Below are 25,276 nucleotides of genomic sequence, written 5' to 3'. Positions count from 1 at the left end.
AAACCTAATTCAAAGCAACATTCTTTTGTACAACCCAAAAAAGGCGGTGGTTTGATGGACACTTCGTAAGTGACAACAGCATTAAAAATATTTGTAGAGAAGTCCCATTTTTCACAAATGTCTCGGAGCACTGAATCAGTTTAAATAAGTGGTTAATTCACTTAAAATATATAGCGCCAGATTTTTAAAAAAAAAAGTTATCTTGTCACATGATCTTAAACGCACCTGAATAAGAGCTCCTTCCTTAAACCTACTCACAAAGTGGCTAAGAGGTAATGATCACCTCACACCTCGATGTCATTTCATAAATGATTTGAGTCAACTTTATTCATGAGCCATTCCTGAAATTCGCACCCTTTTTTTTTTTTGGCAGATTTAAGCAGTGATGCTACTCTTGCAGTGTAATTCAATCACACCGCTTCTCTGGAAACCTCTTTTTAACATCTGAGCTGTTTGTTAGAGTGCGTAGTGAGATTTGTGTTTGAATCTCACTTGTGTGTGTGAGACGGCATGACATGGAGGATCCTCTGCTGCTCTGCTAATTGCTGAAAAAGTACTCTGGGTAGTCAAGTGGAGGAGAGCAGTCATAATTCTTTCAGTGACGCAATACTATTAACGTCAAGATGCTTACTATATTTATCAATGCATATTTTAGTGATTTTTTGGATTAGACAAATGCATAAAACCTTATGTTTTTTATATTTTATTTTATTAATTATATTTTAACAGACACAGCAATATAATGTAATTTGGTTAATTATAAAGCAGAGTAAAACAACACAGTGGAAAGTAGACACTCAGTTATAGTATTCATAAGTTTTTACCTAGCCTACTAGGGACAATGTATTCATAGAAATAAAAATAAAATAAAAAAATAATTTTATTTTTTAAAGTAAACGGTGATATCAAACCCATGTCTGCTCTCTGAGATGCCCCAAAATTTGCAAATCATTCTTCAACCACTACATTTCTGTATAAGGTTATTCCAACAGAGGTAAAAATGTCTCACACTGAGAGTTAACACTGTCCTGACTCATTTTATATCAGACTTGCAACTGGCGATAAAATAATTCATTTGTTTATACTGACTGGAGGAATGGAACACCAGTGAACTGGTAAAAAGTTCAATAATTTTAGTCATACTTAGGCAAAAATGAACAATTAGTGGTCAATCAGTCAATAAAAAACAAAAGCATCTATATTACATATACTACATATGTTATATGTTACATTACTTTATGACAAGTGCATACAAGAAAACAAAAAATCTAAATGCTTACAAGATTATGTATTTGTTGACGACTGTTTGTCTATACACCATGTGTGTCAGCATTTGGCAGATGTCCTTACCTAGAGCAACTTACAGTTGTTTTGCAACTGAGCTTTAAGGGCTTTGCTCAAGGGTGGGCAACTTAGTGGACCTGGGTTTCAAACGCACAACCTTCCAAGCACTAGTCCAACACCTTAACCACTAAGCTACCACATCACTCATACATCATGTCGGTGGTTAATATAAACCTTTCCATGTACAATTACGTATCGCTTTGTCGATCCCTATTATCTAGAAGACTGTGCTTGAGGAACCATAGCTCTGTGCTTTCTGAATAATTTCATTGTCGAACATGCTGCACGTTTATTTGCACTGTCCTGCTATGTTTGTTTGTGTAGGTACGTAATGAAGAGATAAACTGGATCTCAGTTGGTATTTATTAGCTCTTTTACAGTGACTGCAGCAACCATCAACTCACTCACTGCAACATATTTTTAGTAGCTCAATAAATATTTGACTTATTTTTATTGACTTTGACTTATGATTAAATGATTTTAAGCTGATTTCAGATGGATATGATTTCATCTGATTTTCGCTTTTATTTCAATTTTTGCAGGTATAAAAGATAGTCTTAATATTTAATAGCCAATTCGTAACAGTTTCTCCTTAATATGCTAGTTAGCCTGAGCACAATATTGTCTCTCTCTTATGCTCTTACTGCGCCAGTGAATTGTCTGCTTTCATATCGACCCTCTAATTCCATAGAATAAGTCTTATACATTAAAATAGATTTCCATACATTAACATACTAATATGTGTGAAGTAGACATGTCCGCTTTTTTCATCCGCTGCACATCTGGAGCACTGTGTCAGGGGTATTGCTATGTAAGGAAATGGAGGCCATGACCTCCTGGTAGTATCTGTTGAGGCCCAGTACAGGGAGAAGATCAGGCCTGATTAAGACTTCCCAGTAATAGACAGGCTTTGTTGAACTCAAGGTTTCTTATACTACATTCTAATGGTTTCTCTTATAGTTGGCTGGAAACCAGAAACCACTTAAGGAATAAGAAAATATCAACATTTAAAAGATTGTTTTATTCCACTGGACGCGGAGTCAACCTGGCGCTATGGATTTCTAGTTCATTGATTAAATCTTGGCAATGAATATAATAAAAACCAAAGAGAAAATAAGTAAAACTAATGAATTTAAAATGCTTGGCTGGTATAACTCCTTATGCAATGTACATGAAACTATTTTACATTATGGAGAACTCTGACACTACTTTAAAAGAGGGGATCAATTAAAAAGTTTAATCAAGTGTAAATCAGAATTATGGTTATCACTGTATCGCATTTGTACTTGTCGAGCCAATATTGAACTGTGTCGAATACAGAGCTGGGGTAGAAATGAGAAGAAAACTGATTTCTTATAGAGTGAACATTAAAAAAACAAAACACTTCTTTCTGCTGCTCACTTTAAACAGCTTCTGTATCCACTTTTATACACTATACACTTCAAGTAAACCGCCATCAAGGGTGTTTGAGGTCTTATTGGAAAGCTATTGGCAAGACAGCGATAAGAGGAAAAGACAACTGCACTTCAATGTGGCATCAGAGCAATAGGTGATTTGTGTATTGATGAGGAACTGACAAATGCCACCAGTTCAATATTGTTAGCCCATGTATTAGCGCCATCAATTCTGAGCAATGCTGTGTTGAATAACCACATGCATACATCACTTATGAAACAATATAGGACCTTTTGTGTTTTGTTGAACAAAAAAAAGACAAACCTTGGAGTCTGAAGAGAAAAACAACCTTCACATATTCTTTTTTTTTTTTTTTTTGCAATAGAGATAAAAACAACAAAAGAGTGCAACCAAGGTTTATGAGTAACATCAGTATCGAACAAACCCTTGCTTTTTTTGATTTTTTTATATCTGAAAAATGTGAGCAATAATCAGACCTTTTTTTTTGGAATGATACCACACATTAGAACAAACACACATTTCCTACTACTTGCTATTATATCCTAAACCCTTGTGCTGTTATTCATTCTGGCAGGTAACATAACCTTTTCATTTGTTCATTCCTTCATCATCAGTACCCTCTTTATTCTGGATCCCGAGTCTGTCCTGGAAACACAGGGCACGGAACGTGAATACACCCTGGTTGGGTTGCCAGAACGTTGTAATGCATCATGAACACAGACATTGACACACAGTCATACCCTGAGGCAGTCTAGTGTAGCTAAATGATGAAGTGGTATGTCGAATACAGTACTTGACATGTCTACATGCTATAAGTCTACCCATGTGACATGAACATGAAATATAAATAAGCAGACATGATGCTTGGCAGCTGTATTCAACAAGATATTGAACTCGGTCATGGTATGATCAGGCATTACATCATTCGGCTTTAAAATTATTACGGCTGTTCGCCTAGGAAAGAAAGGTTTAGTGAACAGATTCATGTAATCAGAATAATAATCATTCTAATAATTCTTTACACATGAACAAAACCAAGACAGAATCTACTGAAAGAAAGAAAGAAGTATGATGATTCACATGAAGAAAATATAACTACTAAGTGTGCGCAGCAAAACACTCACAGTGTTGGAGTGTTGATGTAACACTTTCAGTGTTCATTTGCGTCCAATTGGATATGTATTTAAACACAGTACAGTGTTAAGTCGACACTGTGGATTTTGATGTTTACAAAAAGCATTTTTTACAGTGCATAAAAAAGATCAGCGTGTGTGTATAGTGTGCTATTTGTGGAAAAGACGATTGCAGCATTTCACACATTCACCACAGGATGTCAGTAGCTCAAGCTAGAGAGAGCAAAAGAGCTCGCCTCCTCCTCCACCTCTCCTTTACTCTGACTCCTCTTGGCAAACAGCTCTGCACAGCAACAACCCACCCTGCATCTCATATATTTCCACAAAACCGGGAGTACTCGAGATCTCCCTTTCGATCATTCCAAATCATAAGCACCTTGCTGCCTTGTTTATGGTGAAGTGAAATTTTTTTTATAATCTTTAGTTACATGGTTTGATTTAGTAATTCAATTTATTAAGCGATGTAATGTAATTTATGGTGAGATAATGGTGAGCCGGGAGTTGTGGGAGCTATACAGTGATTAAAGACTGAACAGTAAAAGAAGACGATCTTAAAAACCACCGTGCGGCTTGTGTGTACCTTCCACTATCGCAAAGATCGTTTCCCAAACCAACATTGTAGGAAAGTGCACCAATGCGAATGCAAGCTAATCCAATACATATGCTATATCCACTCAGTGAGAGGAAATAAGTCATACATATGTATCAGACGGAAACAGAGACACACAGAGGGATTTCGTTAAAGCTCAGCATCTCTCCTTCTGTGGCTCTGCAGTAAACCACTTCATGAATTTCACATTCTGTCCATACAAGGTATTGAGAGAGTCCGTCGTCAAACTATTCTCCACAGTCACCCTGATCAGACGCCACAACAAACTGAAATATGATTTATGGAGACGGGCAGGCTTGAGTGACACAACAGGGATGAATAATTGCTGGTGGCAGCTCATGCTTCCTCTAGCTACACCCGCATTCACACGCTGATGGCTAATTATGCTGCAAACGCCACAGGACTATGAGAATGTGCTTACGGGCCAGCAAAGCGCTCAGGCTCTCTGTCATGATCACACACACACACACACACACTATTAACCACAATAATGAGTCTGACTACTTAAAGACTACGAGTTATTCTTTCACAAATCCATTTCAAATGGTTAGCTTCCCTTAGGTAAAGTAATAATGTGCTATTATACTGAAACAATAGAAAAAGGGAGAAAATTCAACCAAATTCTTTTCTTAGACTTATTCATTCATTTTCACTAGCACTTATCCTACACAGGGTCAAAGAGATCCCGGAGCTTATCCCAGGGGAACAGGGGCACAAGCCAGGGGACAACCTGGATGATGTGCCAAACCATCATGGGGCATAATCGCACACTACGGAAAATTTAGAGATGCCACTCCACCTAGAAACCCAGAGGAAACCCCCAAAGCACAAGGAAAACTCTGCACACAAATGGGAAGTTAACCCCCAACCCTGGATGTGCAAGGCAAACTTGTAACCTCTAAGCCACCAAAACTCCCACAGAGGTTTTATTAGATGATTTATTAATAATTGCATTTTATTAATTCATTTTATATTCTATAAGTTTTGAAATTTGCTGGGTTGTAAATATTTTAACCACATAGATATATAGTGACAATCAACCAGAATTTCTCAACGAGCTTTTGCTTTATTCCGTATTAATGCCGTAGCACTTTCAGTCTGATAATTACAATAACTATTAAAATGATTATAATAAATCACAAAATGAGCATTAAATGAAATTATAATAAAAAATAGCATTTTACTGACTTAGATTCAAAATTTGCTGGATTGTAAATATTTCGACACTGTACATATACAGTATCAATCCATCGATCGAATCAGATTTTGCATAATACATAAGAAGCCAGATCAATCAGCTCCAAGCGTGATTATGGCATTTGCATCAAGTGCATCTCACTGAAAAGATCCCACAACATTCTGAATGAAGTCACACCACCATTGTAAACACTTCATGGAATGATGGAGAAGCTGAAAGTCTTTTGAATTTGTAAAAAGCTGATATGGTTTATATCACCTCCTGTTTTCACTAGAAGCCTGACAGATAGAAAAGAATTTCTCACAGGATGGTTAAAATGAATAATGATGCGCAACTACCGAGACACAGAGCCACACTTTATATTCACATGGCAGCCTATGATTGTAGTTTCTTATGAATAAATTCATGATACAGCAGTATGAACATGTAGTCATATAGGACTCCAAAATCAAGGAATGCAAGGGGGGGGGGGGGGGGGGGGTGAAACACTGTGCTAATATATAGCCTTCCAGATGCAAGAGGTTTATCATAGCAGAGATATTTCATTATAGATGTACCAGTGAGTACCTGTGGGGATGCCACTAGAGGTGATATTGTGTTTGAATCAGTTTTTGCTGCAAGACATTATATAAAAGATTTTGTAATGGACACAAAGTGTGGAGACAAAACTCTTAGGAAATAGCAACAAATTCTGACCACTGATGGACTGTGCAGAGCAACATACTACATCTACAGCATGTCTACAGTGTGGAGAAAAGCTTTTGCATGCTGCACATTTGATGCATTCAATGTCAGAAGCCTCAATTACGCAGAGGAAGAGGGGCGGGGTTACGAGTCACGTTAACGTTGGATTGGACGTTGATGGAAAACGATGAGTGACACAAGAAGCTGTTAATCTTAAGCTGTTAATATCCCTTATGTTTTCCATTAATGATTTTTTTTTTTTCTCCAGCTAAATGTCACCGTAATTGCACTAGCGGCATCCCCCTGTGAACGGGAGTAACGTGAATACAAGCCCACAAAACCAAGCCAGGATCACTGAACACATTTTCACCTTTAATATTCAAAAACAGCTCAGAGAGAATGAATCTCATGAATGGATTTTTTTCTGAAGCAGGCAAACTCACAGATGTGTACGGTCATATATAAAGACATATGCATGCCGTAGATAATATACGCAGTAGACTCATTTCCGTCAGTGCTCTTCAACATGGCACACAGAGACAGAAGTCTTTAAATTCGCACATCTGAATCAATTCACAGATTAAGCTAAAACGTAAACCATAAACGGTCTCTTGGTTACGAGCAAATCGTTATGAGCTGTTATTCACTGCAATTTATTTGTGTCAGATCTCTTAGGATGACCAGGGTGGCCATAAAAGACACAATATATTTCTCTTCCCAAGCATGGCATTCTCAACAGAGAGAGGCAAGAGAGAGAAATCAGGAAGGGCAATCTCTAAATTCAGTGCACAATTTAAAGTGGTAGACAACACACAACACAACACAACACATAAACTTATCCTCTGCACAACCTTATATTTTTAACTATAATCTTTTACACAGTTAGCTTAGCTCTAACATTACTCCTCTTATTTCTTCCCCAAGAAATTATAAACGAGACAATGAGAGAGAGAGATGTGGTGAGAAACACAAGAGCCCTGTCTTATCATTCATTCATCTAATATTCTCTTTTCCTGCTCACATTCTGCAGCTTCCTATTGGTGGGCATGTTGAAGGACGGTTATTTGCGATTGCTAAATTGGAGCTGCAAATGATCCAGAACTTCGCAGACAGTTAAACACCCAAAAAATATCCGTGTCCTCTATTTCGAATGAGAAGACTGCTGGAAGAACTATTCGGTCTCGTATTCCCTTAACAGCTGTGTTAAATCAGCGGCATGTCACTGCTAGAATACTCTATATAGGAATCTCTGCACATATATATGATGAATAAATATTAGCATGATTGAATACTGTGGTGAAATTCATAGAGGGCTTGAGATGCTGGCTGGAATTACCATATATTCTCTATCATTTCAAATCCAAAATATGAAAGTATTTGTATTTTCACACAAAATAAATAAATAAATTAATAAAATGCTGGGGAAACCCTGACAGATAAAAAAGAAGAGTGTTGTAGAGAGAGAGAGAGAGAGAGAGAGAGAGAGTGAGAGAAACATAAAGAAATTACAGAGGCATAGAGGTAAAGATAGAGGAAAGAGAGAAAACATGAGACTGGTGGAGCGGCACTGTGCAGGCTGCCTAACAGCTGGAAGCTGACAAGTGTGTGGAACTACAGCACAAGCTGGGCGCTAAATCCCAGGAGGCCCCCGTGAAGCGACCCTGACCCAGCTTGCTGCCTGTACAGGGCATGAAACATGCTGACGTACACAAAACTAACAGCACAGGTGAGAGCAGCAAATACAGTCCGCCTCCATACAATGCTAATCCCTTTCTGTAAAGCTGTATCACTGACACCACAGGTCCAGGTAATGGATGAGTTTGCGAATAGAGTAGACTTGCTTTTGTTTTGCCTGTTTTTGTTCTTATTTATGTTTTTTTTTTTTTTCTTCAAAATACAAGCTTAAGAAGGATCACCTTACTAGAACCTGTAGCCTGTAAATATGATGCATATTTGTCTACTGTCAACTGCCGTGAGCCATGAGCCTGTGCCCGGTGTAGCCTCAGATTCCTGTTCTTTGCTGACAGGAGAGGAACCTAAAGTCATCATCTACTGCTATAAATCATCCTCCTCAATGTCCAGCATGTTGTGCATTTTGAAATGCTTTTCTGCTCATCACGGCTGTAAAGAGTGTTTTCTTAAGTTACTATAGCTGCCTGAAACGATCTGTTCATTCTCTGACCTCTCTCATCAGTAAGGTGTTTCAGCCTGCTGATCTGTTGCTCACTGGATTTTTTTTTTTTTTTTGCCGTTGTTTTTGCACCATTCTATATATGCTAAGGCTAAATTTATAGAGATCACATTAACTTGACCTGTAGGATATCTGCATGATTTTATGTATTGTGCTGCTACATGTTTGGCTGATTAGATAATTGCCTGAATGAGCAAGCTGTACCGGAATTGCTAATAAAGCGTACATTAAAGGTATACTTTAATTTGACTTTAAAAATTAATTGTGTGACTAATAAACTAATTTCCAGTATGCTCGTAACATCATGAAGTGTCATGTGTAAAGATTTTCATTTACAATAAGATAAATACAACATAATAACATGCACGTAGGCTTCTGTTCCTCCATCGGCGTGTAACACCGTCGACAAAGCTTTATAAGAAAATGAGTGGACTAAAGTGGATCTGAGCAACGGGAAAATGAATACAGCCGAGGTATGTAAGTCTAAATAAGCAACAATTAGCCATGACTTAGCCATACAGTAAGTTATGGCTCCAAAGCATGTCTGAATCATGTTTTGTTTAATTCAACTAATTTCTACTACAACAATAAGTATTTATACAATTCAATTGATTAGTATAGCACTGTTAACAGTGGACATTGCCTCAAAGCAGCTTTATATTTAAAGATATAAATATATTATATATTTTATATTTTATATATTATATATTATATATATATATATATATATATATATATATATATATATATATATATATATATATATATAAATATATTTATATTTAAAAATATTTTATTTTATAAAAGTATATAAACATAGTTTAAAAATGATAAAGTTTATAGTTAATCTACTATTTATCCCTAACATTGTACCCTAATGAGTAACCCTGCGGCAATGGTGGCAAGGAAAAACTCCCTAAGATGATATGAGGAAGAAAACTGAGAACCTCATCCTCATTTGGGTGACACTGGACAGTAAATGATGTAAATGTAAATAATGTCCTTTCCTCAACAGTTTATAGCCATGTGGAATTGTGCAACCAAGAGCTCCCGAAAAAATAATAGATCAAAATACATTAAATACATTATTTCAAAAACCATACCATGAGGTAAAATCAAGAGTTGTCCAGTCAAAAAGTCAAGAAGATTTCATTTCTCCCACGTATTGCTGATGTAGTACATAGTGAAATGTAACAACCTTCCTCTAGGACCCTGGTGCTACATAAAGACCCAGACTTACATCTCTGGGTCTTTATGTAGACAACACAGAACTAATAATACTCAGTATTTTTAGGGCTTTTTATATACACAGTAGACATACTAACAATGTCTATTTCCCCCCAATTACTCCTGCTCCAATATAATTAATATCTGACATACCTCTTATAAAATTGCTTTTGTTTAATTAACTTAGGAGGATTCTTGGCAGTGCATTAAAGCAGCCAGGCCATATCACATCTTGTTTTTTAACATAATTTCTCATTAACTAAAGATTGTCCATTATCTCTCTGTTATAAACTCCATGTTCCTCGAAAAGAAAAGCTAAATACAAATCACAATGAGTATTCTGTGTCCATGGCCCAGTTTCTACCAAACTCAGGCAGATAATTTTCATTTAAAGTATTTAGTACATACATCTCTATGTTATTTATGCAGCAGACATGGGGAAAAAAATGAATCAAGGTGCTTCTCAATGTCAGTTTAAATGGGTGCACACAATGGGGATGTGAGGGTCATAGGATCATTAAAGTAGAAGAAAACAACAAAAACGAAAAACATTCTGCTTTTACTGCATGAGCGTTACTCACTTTGTCCTGAAGTTGGCTGGATGAGGATGTCCATCATAGAGGGATAAAAAATCATATTCCTCCTCCACAGCGAAAGACTGAAAGACTATCTGAATTCGGTTGCCTTCCTCTGCTACAATAACCCATGTACAGTTTGCCCCATTTGGGTAACCGTATGGAAAACCAGGGCTTTCAATGGTCCCATTCCTTCCTTTTAAAGTCCCACCACATGTATATATGAAACCTGTAAGCAGAAAACAAGAAAACAACATAAATCTTATGCAAGTGTATTTTTTAAAGTAACTATAACATCTAAAACCACAATCACGCATTAAAATAAGGTTTACTTTTGTTCAGTAGCATAAAAGAAAGTACAGTGAGGCACGGTTAAAAGTAAATTAGCTTTGAGTGCGACTTAAATATTATTTCAGGCTATATGGTGAACAAAAACATCGCACCGCTGATATTATCATATAAGATATAATCAACAAGCCAGTTCATTACACATCATAATGTACTGTTTCCTGGAGCATAGAACAACATTAATGACTACATATAATCCTAAACAATTCATGTTGCTTCTGGCAAGCTGACAGGTGCAAAGCATATAGGTGGTCTTCTAATTACATATCGGTTATTCAGAACGTAGTGCAGAAGCGTGCAAATCAATCACTGCATTGCACAAGCTCACTTTTCATTCCTGAAAGGGAGTGGGATGGGATTTGAATATTCGGAACAGATACATGCTACCTGATGTTTGTTGACTTTATTTTTTTTTTTTAACTTAGAAGGATATCCAGTTACATTTAGAACCTCTAGGACAGACCTTTGATTACTGAAATGCTAATTAAACAGTAGTTTTATAAGGAAGCAGCACGCCATTGATTACGGCTGTTTGAGAAGAAACACATTTTTAGATCCTTAAAGAAGGTATCAGGCTCGCTTTTTTATGTGGAATTAAATGTCTGTTTATGTGATATCATTATTAATAAAACATTAAGGAGCATAAGTAACATATCCGAATGATCTCTGCGAATCCATTTTTACTACAATCCTAGACCGCAGAAAAGAATGCCAGTTATTTTATAATAGAGTCAATTAATATTCCATCGCAGTAAAGATGACAACTAAACAGATAATCCTCTTTACATGTGGTTCCAAAAATCAAGCTAAATCAAAATTCTGACTTGGCTTTAATCCAGTGCAACCAAAAGTAGGCATCAAACAATTATCTCTGTAGAAAATGATTTAATTAGGTAAATTAGGCAAGTTCTAACAACAAAGTTACTGACAGATTTATTTGGAACAAAAAGCTGTTGTAACTTGAGACCATAATCAGTGAATTGGGAAATTTATTATCCCCCATTAATTCATTCAGATGTGGGTTTCCTGGCCTACAGAGAACAAATATTTTTCATGAAACACTTATGCATGACCAGATGGCCTGTAAAGTTTTACATAATTTCAACATCCTTGGCTGATTTATTAGCTGTTGATAAACAGTGAGTCATTTCTAAAGGGACTTCCTTGTTGTAATGGAAAACATCATGATATTGAATAATAAAAAAACAACAACAACATAGTTTTACAGCAGGTCATGTGTATTAAAAGCTTGCTTAATTACGAAATGCCACGAAATGGAAAATCCACATAACACAATTCAGCGTGTGACTGAATGCTTGGAAGTCCTTAATAAAAATTTGATTGTTGTTAAGAGGCAAAATTGATTTGGACTAAGCCAAAGTCAAATTCCTGATTATCTAACTTCTGATGGTGTTGTATTGTTACATAGTTGGAGTACAGCGTTGGAGGAAAATTAATTAAAAAAAAAAGCCTGAACTAGTGACCTAACACAGGATTTTCTTTCTTTTGTTAATAAGATTTCTTTTTTTTACTAATACTACACTACCAGTCAAAAGTTTGGACACACCTGATGTTTATTTCTTTCTACATTGTAAAACAATGCTGAAGGCGGCCGAAATACACAATAATGTCCTCTGAATAGTTGATATTGAGATATGTCTGCTACTGATGCTCTGTAAAGCCTTCATAACGGCTCTAATCTGTGGTCCTGTTAATTGGTGATTTCTGAGGCTGGTAACTCTAAATGAACTTCTCCTCTGCAGCAGAGGTCAGTTTTGGTCTTGCTTTACTGGGATGGTCTTCATGTGAGCCAGTTTCATCATGGTGCTTGATGGGTTTTGCAAATGCACTTGACAATACTGTTCTTGCAAGAACTATTCCAGAACACCTGACCTTCGTGTCTTAAAATAACAACTGACTGTTTTTTGTTGTCGTTACATATGGATTACTTAAGTCCATGTGTGTTATTTCATAGTTTTGAAATCTCCAGTATTGTTCTAGAATGTAGAAAATAAATCCCTAAACAAAAAACATTGAATTAAAAGGTGTGTCCAAACTTTTGACTGGTAGTGTATATCTTACTGCTATCTATATTTCACAGCTCTAACTACTCACTTTTGCAAGCTTGAAAAGAATCAAAGAGATTTACAAGGGAAACAGACCCGTTTGCCAAAACAGAAAGTTTCATTTAATACCCTATAAAGTAGGAAAAATCCATTATTTTATTTTGTAAAATAGATTCAACTCGGCCATGGTTTCTATACTGTATTACACTGATAAACTAATAAACTCCATATATATTGAGAAAATAAAAATAAGTGCTTCATTCTGTTCTGTCGCACAACCGTGAACATGACTGATCACGAGTGGTAAAAGTTAAAACTTAATTTGTTTTCCTGGATCTGCCTCCAGGCATGAGTGACATTATTATATTTTGTAGACAGGAGGAGGGAGTGGCTTAAGGCCATTGTATTGTTTAGAAATAACAATGATGGATAATAAAAATGCATAAGCTTTGAGTAAGAGTAGAAAAAAAGGAAGCATCCATTATGAAGTGAAAGTGGAAGCACAAAAAAAAAAAACATACAAAGTTATTTTCCCTTTGTTGCAAATGTGCAACACACCAGGAAATAAATATGTAAATAGCTTTGTGTTGGCCAGAGCAGTAGGAAGCAATGCCAACCCACAACTCCAGGGTTTGACTCTGAGCTCAGGTTACTGTCTTTGTGTGTTCTCCCCAAATCTGTGTGTCTTTCCTCCAGGGTCCCTGCTTTCCTCCCACCTCCTAAAACATGTTGGTATGTGGTATAGGACTCTATGTGTCAATTCCCTGTAATAGAACAGCTTCCCTTTCACTGTGTACTGTATTTCTGCCCTTCACCCAGTATTCATGGCATTTTCATCTGGATCTCTCTCCAGATCCACCACCAAAGCTATTAATTAAGATGACCAAATAAAATTTTGGCCAAAAATAAAACAGAAACATAATACATGAAAACAAACCTTATACTGCTATTCATTCTGATTTTAAAGCTCCTTTAGTCATTGCTTTCAGGATTTCGCGATTTTGTGATTAAGCAAACTCTCCGATATTCAGAGTAGCTTGCAGTTTTTCACTGATTTTGGGACAAGACGACATCATCACCACGCACATTCAGTCGAAACCGTCTTTGATTCGTGTGCCTCGAACATGAGTGGAGCTCTCATAGAAAGTAATAACATGTATGTTTAATAGAAGTATCCTGTGTTTGCAATTTTAAGCTATTTTCGGAAAAAAATCAGAAAAAACTCCACAAGCTGCATCCCAGATTTCGAAAAACAGCTGCAGCAAAATCAAGCATTTTTGATAGCAATAATCACCAAAAAAGCCTGGAGTGACTGATTATTTTCTTTACTTGATTTTATCCCAGCTCATTTTTGTGTCTCATTCATGATTCAAACTGGGTATTTAAATATGTTTTGTGCATCACTTAACAGATTTGTTCGGGACAAGTCATGCACTTTAGGCATGTGTATGAGCTGTTGCCTGCCACTCCTTATCGCTCAAATGCTCCAACTTGATTTGCTGTGAAGGCCGATGACACTTCAGGCCCTAATTGCCCTGCAAGCTGCCGTGACAAATTAGCACCTACACGGTGTGAAATGAGAACACAAGTCTCGCTTACGTACTTATACACACAAATACAATTTGGTGAGATTGGAAATCTGGAGGTAGAAATGAATGAAGGTGTACTGAACATTATGATTCTGCTGAACTGAACTGTGAAAAGAATAGCAGCACATGGCCATGCATAACAAAAAATAGATGCACTGCTGGAGCTAAGTCATTTTGGGGCATGATGACACACACATGGTGACAGGAAAGGATGATGTTAACATGGGTCAGAATCCAGCAGTGTGCGCCTCTGGTGTTACACATGTCGGTGTTGGCATTCATACCCTCTGAAGTAAAAATGATGCACTTTATTTCAGTGGGTTCCATTTATTTCCGCAGTGCAACTACTGCCAGGCTTAGAAGTATGTGCAGTACATGCACAAAGGTTTGTAGACACTTTAACATAACACCCACGTGTGTTTTGATCATCCTGTTCCATATATAATCCTTATTTTGCTGTTATAATAACCCTCACTCTTCCCAGAATGTTTTCCATTAGTCGTATCGCTTTGGTATTTGTGCTCAATTCAGCTACAAGAGCATTAGTGAGATCAGGCCAAAATTTCAGGTGAAATGTCATGGGGCACAGTTGTGGTAAGATATGATGCACTTGATATAAACCAAAAACTCTTCAGAAACATGTTAGATGCTGACTGAAATGTTTTCTCATTGATCATGCAAGATTAGTTGTAACTACACTATGTGGCCAAAGGTTTGCCAAGGTGTTCAGTGGGGTTGAGTCAGAATCTGTGCACGACAATCAAGTTCTTCCTCTCTACCCTTCTCAAAACATATCTTAATGGAGCTTGCATTGTGCACAGGAGCAACTTGGTTCCAGTGAGAGCAAACTGTAATACTACAGCATACAAAGACAAGTGTGTCAGGTATCCTTCAACTTCTGACCATGTAGTGTACTTTAGTGTCTTTATTTTGACTTACGATGACGTCAAGAGGAATGACTGTAGAACTGCTAGAATGGTTTCTAAGAATTCGGGCCAGAAAGTGAGCCTTTATTATCGCCACATATACATTTACAGCACAGTGGAATTCTTTTCTTTGCATATCCCAGCTGAGGAAAATGGGTTCAGAGCACAGGGGCAGGTATGATGCAGCATACCTGGAGCAGAGAGGGTTAGGGGACTGATCAAAGTGAGGATTACACAGAAAGTTAGCGAAGAAGAAGGTCAGTCTTTCTCCCAACATCCTACACCCAAACCCCATTTCACGTTACTTCATTTTGTGAACACAGGCCATTAGGAGTAATTGTGGAATGATTGTGATGAGCCTTCTCCTTTATGCTCCTAAAAAACTCCATTAAATTAATGCCAGTAGCTCATGAAACTTCTTAAGGTCTTAAACTTGTCATATGATGTAGTCCGGGAAGACCAGCATTCAAGAAGCTAGAGGTGCCTTTGTGGGACATACAGTAAAAGATGCTGCACTGATTTTGAAAAAGTGGCACTGATTCTGAAAAAAGAACAGCTTGAGAGCAGAAACACTTAAGGAGCGAACTTGTTGGCTGTAAAACGGCCACTGGGTCATAATGAAGTTTTTTAAACAACAACAACAGGTCAGACAATAAAGTGTTTTGTGAGTATCTGAGCTATAGGGAACCATTCTAGATAGTGCACCACATATAAATTTCAAGACAACTAGATACTGCATTACAAACAAGGCAAATGTAGTGTAATGCAATACAAATGCCTTTATCTAATAAGGCAAATATAAGCAACATGCAAAGTATTGAGTCAGTCAATGACTTTTGAAAGTTTTCTATCAGCACAGTGGCATTTTTTTTTATCTCCTGGACTAAGCATAAGGCACTGGGCCTGAAAATGGTTTATTTTGTGTCATCTGTAAAAAAAGTAATATCCGTCTCATTTCCAAAGAACCGAGACGGAACATACTTATACTCAGAAACACAGCACGAGCAATGCACGCTAACAAGAAATTGCTTACTCCTGCAGTTAAATATTGTAGTGATAAGAAAATAAGGCTTAGACAGAGCAATTGATTATGCTGCAGCCCCAGAGAGAGAACCCTTCTAAATTACCATCTTGACCTCAGCAATGAGATTAATGTGGAGATTTAGCAGCTTGTGCCCACTTCCCTGCGTGAACTGCCCACAGTAGTGAGCCCCGAATCCTCGGATAAAAAAAAACCCAGAAACACAGTGAGCCCAGCATCCACGGATAAAACACATAATGAACAATCTGCTTAATTAGAATTTGCTATTTATCACCCACACATCCATTAAAGAACTAATTACCTGAAAGGGAGAAGACTGATGCTGCCCACAAATATTAGCCAGGATAGAGAAGAGACTCATGGAGATCTATTAAGATTTTTGGAACTTATTTGTGTTGGAGATCAGCTTAGTGAAGAGAATCCATCAATGTCCAACTCACCCCAGCCAATTATTTTTGTTATAGATTTGTATTAGAGAGTGTTATATGAAACCCACATGGTGCAATGAGGGGGAACTTAAAAGCTGATTCACTGTCAGTGGTTTTCTTAAAGCACTGGGAAGAGAATGCATCATGCATCATCAACAGAGAACATCATTCCTGCCCTGCATGGAAGAGCCAAAAAACCTAATACTTTTAACTTAAAGAAGCAAATGAAAATATTCTGAACGTTTTACATAAAGAATGTGTGGAGATTGTAAATTGCGATCAAATTTTTTTTTTCCCATCATTATTTCAATAGCTCAGGATATTGATTCATAGTATAGTATAGCCTCTAGAATGCCTGTTAGTAAATGCACCCCTCTGTTGGTCCACAGTCTTTGTCTAGTTAATTAGTCAGACAGGCCAACCTTTTACAGCCAGCAATTAAAACAATGATGCATATATCATTTGAGATACAAACACCCACCATAGTCAGTTTTTTTTTCTCAAGGCCAAGAGCTCAGTGCTGTCTAAGTATTCTCTCATCCCTTTCCTCCTCCCTCTCTCCAGCTGCCTTTGTGCTTCTCCCATTAAAAAGGCAGAAATGAAGCTTTAAATAATTTCTTCATCCAACATTTACATACTGTACATTTCTCTCTTTATATTTCACTGTGTGCCTCTCTCTCTCTCTCTCTCTCTCTCTCTCTCTCGCTCTCAGAAAGTCATCTCCATTTTATGTAAAGTATGTTATATTGCATTCTCTGCATTTTCTATAAACTATCTTCCATTACACTGAATTACAGTCCTGAGAGTTTCTCCACAGAATGTGTAAAAAAAAAAAATAACTAAGCAACTATTTGTCACTATGCAGAAAAGGCAGAAGGCTTTATAGTGCTATAACGATGCTTTATATCACAATAAACAATGCTTATAACTAACATATATGAAACGTATTTGAAAGTAACACTGTCATTTCTACATATTTTTCTATTACTACTACTTTTTAGCAATAGCACTTCATGAATTAATGGTGAAAAGTGGACTGTGGAGCTGGATGATGGGCATTTTTTTGGTGTGGTTCCTCACTGTAATGTAATGTTGATAACATCACTCAGAATACACCTTTGGAAACACCACTGGCTAGCTTTCTCTGATGTTGTGTTGTTTTAACAGGGAGTGAAGTGAGCAGCTGTTAGGTAAGCTCCTTTGCTTGGGCCAAACACAAAAGCTTACAATGGCCATGCAACTTGCAATAACATATAGAGCTTGGGAAGCTATGCCTGCATTACCTACAGAGTCAGACCCTGACTCTAATTCCCTAAGCTTTAGCCTCTAAGTCGGTGGAGAATGTTGATAATCCAGCAATGAAGCAATCTGAAGATCAGAGTGTAAAGCTGCAATACATCATGACAGCAGCACAGAATATGACAGAGATCAGTATTAAAGCTACCCTGGCAAAATTAAAGCTGGATCTTATTTCAACATAGCTGAGAGAAAACCTAATATATTTCATAGTAACGGGTGACTCAGCTATTGTAAAATGCAACACTTTTATTAATGAGCTATTATACACAAGAGGCATGATTCTGGTAATGGCAGATGCAGAAATCCTAACCTAAGATCAATCCTCTGGCAATGAGACCACTAGCCTCACTAGTTGTAACCATGCACATAATTCTGGGATATCTACAGCCCATATATAAGGGAGCTGACACTCTGGTTGCCAAAGTATATATCACTGCATGGCAGAAGATTGCATTGAAATTTATTATACGCAGTTTTTGACTAAACATCCCTAAAAAACCCTAAACATAAATAAGCAGAGCACTAATAATTACTTCAGGGAAGAGTAACCAGTAAGTGTGTAGGACCATCTGCACACCTACACATTGATGCAAAGCTTCAGTTATTGTTTACATCAAACCACAGAATGGGGAAAAGGTGTGATCTCTGTGACTTTAACCATGGCATGGTTGCTGGTTCCAGAGTATTTCAGACACTGCTGATTTGGAATTTTTACACACAATAGTCTCTAGAGTTTACACAGCGTGGTGCAAAAAAAAACAAATAACACCCTGTCATAGGAGGGTCTGCACCTTGTTGTTGAGAGTTTTGAGAGAGAGGAATGATCAGACAGACAAGAAGTGTATAGTAACTTGAATAAGCACTCTTTACAACCGGGGTAAACTGAAAAGCACACTCAGAACACATCACATCTTGAGGTGGATGAGCTATAACAGCAGAAGACTCTTCTCTGTTCTGGCACCGAGGCGATGGAATGAACTTCCCCAAGATGTCCGTACGGCCGAGTCACTGACTGTCTTCAAGTGACTGATGAAGACCTACCTCTTACTGAAGCACTTAAACTAGCTTTTATTTTTCCCTGTTTGTTTTATGTAATGTTGTATGTACTTTTTTTTTAAAAAAAAAGGCTGATGGTATCCAAAGTCTGTGACCTATTGAACCAGTGTTAATGTATTCACTGATAGACACTTCAAAGCACTCTTGTACAGTACATCGCTCTGGATAAGAGCGTCGGCCAGATGGCAGAAATGTAAAAATGTAAATATATGACCACATCAGGTTACCCTCCTGTCAGCCATGATCAGGAATCCACTCAAACATTTTTTTCTAATATGTGACTAGTTAATTTGGGGCAGTTAATTAAGTCTGCACTTAAAAAAATCGATCTGATATCCCTGGTGTTCTGCTGTTTTAACCCATCCACCTCAAGGTTTGACGTACTGTGTGTTCCGAGATGCTTTTCTGCTCAACACATTTCTAACAAGTGGTTATTTGAGCCACAGTAGTCTTTGTGTCAGGCCATCTCATAAACAAACATAGCATTTCTACCTGCAGAACTTTCACAAGGGACATTTGTAATATGTATGCTTTTATACACTATTAATGCACCACACACTGAAGCAGTAACTGAAAGTACATGAAACCACAAGGGTAGACACGGTCTCTGCTCTATTATTATTCAATCTTTATCAACCCTACATGAACCCAGTATTTCCTGGACTACCTGACAAAATAACCATTTCATTCATTGTTTTCAGATTTTATACCCAGTGCTGAGGAATGGCAGACGTGTTAATTGCATTTGCATTCCTCATACTGTGTGTGGATGCTGACATGCTGCAGATGTGTATGCTGGTGCGAGCTGAAAGCTGAATTGGTGCTACTCTGTCCTCCACGACCCTCCACGTTCAGATGGAAGAGGTGTGTGTCTCGTTTTCACCTTGGCACATGGCCAGCCCTCTGCACACTTCTTGTGAGCACTGCTGTCTGCCATCTAGTATTTAAAAAAAAAGAAAGTCTTCTTCCATCCTATGCGGACCATATGCACAATGCAGCTGAAAATGCAGGTGAAATGTTTACAGAGGAAATAAATGAACAATTTTTAATCAGGCATAAACTGGAAAACACAATTTTTGGAATCTTTGACTTGTTTCACTGTTACCTTGGTTTCTGAAACTTCTGTGAATATAGAAATTCACAGAGATCGGAGAAGCAGCTAAATGTGAGTGATCCACTGATGCTGAGCATTGCAAAACAAAACTGCAAATATTGAATGCTTTTTTCAATCATTTTTATACTGTAGTCTACATTCCCAAAGATAATGAGGATGCCCTGTGTGTGTTATCATATTTGTGTAAACAAACATGTCCATTTCTGGCATTTGGCAAACATTCTTATCCAGCATGACTTACAATTTATCTCATTTTATACAACTGAGCAATTGAGGGTTAAGAGCCTTGCTCAGGGACCCAGCAGTGGCAACCTGGTAGAAGTGTACAATCATTTAACACTTAGGGAGGAGACCCTGTGTCTATTTTTTCAGGTAAGGGAGAAATAAGAGGGATGGCAAGGGGGAACATTAACTGTAACCAAACAGGATAAAAAGTATGATGTGTTGTTCTTGAATAATTAAGAGTGTTTATTTGTTGATGTGGTATAAGAGGTATAAGTAATGACACAAGACTAGAATTCCCTAGAATTATTTCCCTATAAAAGCACATCCCTCAAGTTTTACATGGCTTGTTGGAATAAATGATTCTGATTGGTCAGCATCTGAACGTCTGTCATTTCTGAATAACTGACCTGAATATATAAAATTACGGGATATGATTCTAATGAGAGAGATTCAAGTGTATTGAATTATCCTGCGGATAGCTACTGTTACTCAGCGTAGCATATTATTTACAACATTCCAAACAAACTCCTGTTTAAACTTACTTATTTTTCATTTCCTTCTCAAATAGAACCCTACAGTATCTAATGCCTCCAGCTTGTGCCTGCAAACAAATCATAGCCCTTATGGTGATTTGTAATAACACACACCAGCTCATGTTCTATGGCTTAATTAAATATTCATCAATATCTCAGCTGGTATGATGTCACCACCATATGTCAGATCTGCATCTTTTTCTTTCATCCCCCCAATTTCTTGTGTCCAGTGATCAAGCTGTTAATGAATAAGTAACCTTTCTTTGTATCACTCCGGTCTACACTGATACACAGCACTGTGAAAGTCTCTCAGCAATGCACAGCATATATTCAGCCCCAGCTGTCTCAGAGCAAGGACAGCCAAATTAGATGGACATAGAGAAAACGAGCAGGAAGCAAAACTGCAGTCTCTCTGACAACAAATTATAAGCATGGGGGAAATCAGAGAAAGAGAGGCCAATCAAACTGTCCATCAAAATGCCAGTAATGCTCCTAAAGTGTAGACACATGGCAGCACGAGGACATAAAGTAACTGTGTCACATTTGCACAGAATTCTGGGGCTAAATATTACAAAAACCTTCATTCTGTACTTAACTCCAACATACAATGTATGCAAAAATAAATTTGTCACATTCGGCTGATTACAGTAAAAAAAAAAAAAATCAGTCATTTGCATGTGGAGTTCTTTTAATTAGGTTTTAGATTAAATTCTGTCTTAATATATTTCATTTTATTTTTAAAGGTGAACGATGTAATATATACCCACTTTTCATACGAGTATGAAAAATACAGTTTGCTTTATCTTTATACAATAGGCTGTATTTGTTTAAACTAAACAGTTCTTCATTAATGGTCACTTTGACATGTGTTAAAGAACCCTGAATATATCTACACAGTATACTGAGCACCATCAAGTCCAAAACTGTTAGTCTCACATGGTTGCCAGAAGCTTACTATTGCTGCATAATGCATAACTTGCCCAAGCTCAACATACAGTACTCTGTTATCACAAAAGGTGGTTTGATGGTTAGTCATGTATTATTAAAAAGAAATCTTACATCTCGTTCCAAAAACAGAACCTCTGAGGTAAAAAATAAATAAATAAATAAATAAATAAATAAAAGATAAAGATAACTGAATATAACCTAAACAACCAGCTACTGAGCTCAAGGACTGAGTGCATCACTAACAAACCAGGCTAGTACAATCAGTATGAATTTGTCATTTGTCTTACAAATATACTTTATGCTATTTGGTTCAATTACTGTGTTTAAACTTTAACATTTTCAGAAAATCCAGGTACAGATTTTCCTCACTCTTCATTCATTCAATCCATCTTCCTTAAGCATGTTATCTTGGTCAAGGTCACAAGGGATCCAGAGCTTATCCCAGGATCATGGGTTGTAAGGTGGAAAAAATACATCATGGGTGCCAATCCTTCACAGGGCAACATGCATACACACATTCACAAATTCTTTCACACCTAGGGGCAATTTATTATCGCCTACCCACCTACTGGCATGAACCCAGAGAAAAAACACTTGGAAAAAAGGAGAATATGCTAAGAAATTCCACACAGATAATAAGCTGAGCTCATAATCGAATCAGACCCTGGAGCTGTGAGGCAGCAATGTTACCTGCTGCACCACTGTCACCCTTTAGAATTAGTTTTATTCTAGTTACTTGAATGATCTAGAGTAGGTACTACCTCATAAGTGTGGGGAATGGTGACACCATGCCTTGATTGTATAAATGCCTCTGCCTGTTTGGTACGACATAGTGTTCCTAGAGGTGTATAGACGACTCATATCTCCCCAGTTTCTATTGATTTAATTGTTCATTTCAATCTGTAATATGGTGCTCTTTGCTTGTCATCTTATGTATACTTTTGCTTTTCTATTCCCTTTTGTTGTATACCATCACGTGTTGAAAGCTAAAAACAAAGGGTAGGAAAAGGGACAGAAATATCTGAATATCAGTTTCGATGTTGTGGTCCCAATGTGGATTGCCTTTTCCCCCCAACAAACTAATAAAGTAGTCTGGGGTTGCTGACGTTAGCTGAATTAAGAAATCACATCAGAGGATGCTCCTCAAAAAGAACAGTAAAACAATCGTAAGACAAACGTGTGTGTGTGTGTGTCTGCGTGTGTGTAAACGGACTGGCTTAGAGATGAGATTAATTAAAGGGGCATCAGTTACATGCTGTGCATCTTTGGCAGCGCTGATCGATCCTCAAGCCTCCTTGATCATCTAAAAACCCAAACAAGAAGCCCTCCAGCTGGCTGCCACAACCACGCAGTCACACATGCATGTGTACACACACATACACCACACCTCCAAACACCCCCATTTAATCAGCTCCTGTGTGTACACATACTCGTCACCTTCACCCCATGCTCTCTCTCTCTCTCTCTCTCACACACACACTCATACACACGCACTGCAATAAGGCTCATGGTTGACAGCAGTTTGCAAACAGGAGGTCATCAGACGGTCTTTGTCAGGTGTTACAGTGATTACAACCATAATGACACAATTAAATTTAAACACACACCACACAGCTACATGTGCCTGCTTTGTCTGGGGTAAGCAAGGGACTACAATAGTTACAACAGAAAAAATAATAAAAACTGAATTTATCTGTTTTTTAATGAGAAGTGAATGCCTGCTGATTGGGAAACTGACTCTTACAGCATTGAATTTTTCTGTGTCCATCTGGATTGACCAGACCATTTTACTAGATAGATATATATTCTCTCTCTCTCTCTCTCTCTCCCTCTCGCTCTCTAACTCTCAGTTTAACCACTTTAGTTCGTGATCCTTCCATTCTCTTCATGGATGTGTTCATGGCTTGCAGTTATCTCTGCTTTTTTCCTCGTCTACTCAGACACATGAAGCTGAATAGAGTTAGGAGGAGACAAATGGAGATACTGCACAATTGGGTAGTGGAGAAAAAAAGGCTGCACTTACAGCAGCATGTACTGCGCATAGTTTCTTTGCTGTGCTTAGACAGCTTAAGTGCTCAAATTGTGTCTATTAAATCATATATGCCACAGATATATGTGTCTGGGGTTAGGATATTTAACCTGCCGTTCTAATTGTACGGTAAGAATTTCTAGTTTTGAAGTAATAGCTTTACTGACCAACAGTTGAAAACATTACTACTGTATATAATATGTTTGTGTTTAATCCAGAGGTGGGTGTAGTGTGTAGTGTTGCTGCCTCACAGCTCTAGGGTCTTTGGTTTGATCCTGAGATCAGGTTACTGTCTGTGTGGAGTTTTTAATGCTCTCTGTGTGCTTGTGTGGGTTCTTAGGTTTCCTGAACACCTCCATAAAACATGTCAGAAGGTGGACTGGCTAATCTAAATTAACCCTAGATGTGAATGAGTGTGTGTATGGTGTCCTGCCCAGAACAGGCAGATTTTCTGCATGGGAGTGGGATTAGAACAACAGTCCAGTTTACACCTACTCCAGTCAGCCAAAACATTAAAATCACCTGTCTAATATTATGTAGGTCCCTCTTATGCTGCCAAAACAGCTCCAACCCATCGAGGAATGGACCCCAGAAGACATGCTATGGTAGCTGGCACCAAGACGTTAGTAGCAGATCCTTTAAATCCTGTAAGTTGTGAGGTAGGGCCTCTATGGATCAGACCTGTTTGATCAGTACATCCCACAGATTCTCGGTCGAACTGAGATCTGGGGAATTTGGAGGCCAAGTCAACACCTTGAACTCTTTGTCATGTTCCTCAAAGTATTCCTGAAAAATTTTTCTACTCAGCCTCATACTCAGCAAGCTGTGATGCACTGCGTTTTCTGACACCTTTCTATCACATCAATCTTTTCAGCAATATGTGCTACAGACACTCTTCTGTGTGATCTGACCAGACGGACTAGACTTTGCTTACCACATGCATCAGTGAGCCTTGGGGACACATGGCCCTGCCTGATTAGCCTTAACAGTACATACCAGGAAGAACCCACAAGACCTGCTGTTTTGGAGAAGTTCTAGGCCAGTCATCTAGCTATCACAATTTGGCCACTTACGCCACAATCCCTACACTTGCCCATTTTTCCTGCTCCCAACACAACTTTGATTACTGACTATTTACTTGCTGCCCAATAGACCCTACTCCTTGACATTATAGCGAGATAATCACTATCATTCACTTCACCTGTCAGTGGTTTTAATGTTATGGTTCATTGACGTGTATGTTAATGCTAACTCTGTTTACCTGTGTTTCTAGTGGTGTGATGCTGTATATTTCT

At 37.7% G+C, this 25,276-nt stretch overlaps 1 protein-coding gene across 5 annotated transcripts in view; it reads right to left on the bottom strand.

Moving 5' to 3' along the window:
* csmd3b (CUB and Sushi multiple domains 3b) overlaps positions 1-25,276 on the bottom strand; it is a 414,649-nt gene that overhangs the window by 358,105 nt on the left and 31,268 nt on the right. For all 5 annotated transcript variants that reach the window (XM_058378182.1, XM_058378183.1, XM_058378184.1 and 2 more), the window contains exon 2: positions 10,385-10,607. In XM_058378182.1, the coding sequence (XP_058234165.1) occupies positions 10,385-10,607 (223 nt within the window). The remainder of the gene's footprint in view (positions 1-10,384; positions 10,608-25,276) is intronic.

This window comes from Hemibagrus wyckioides, linkage group LG24 (genome assembly GCF_019097595.1).
Source record: "Hemibagrus wyckioides isolate EC202008001 linkage group LG24, SWU_Hwy_1.0, whole genome shotgun sequence".
NCBI classification, from domain to species: Eukaryota; Metazoa; Chordata; class Actinopteri; order Siluriformes; family Bagridae; genus Hemibagrus; species Hemibagrus wyckioides.
This window is presented reverse-complemented; position numbering and strand designations above follow the sequence as displayed.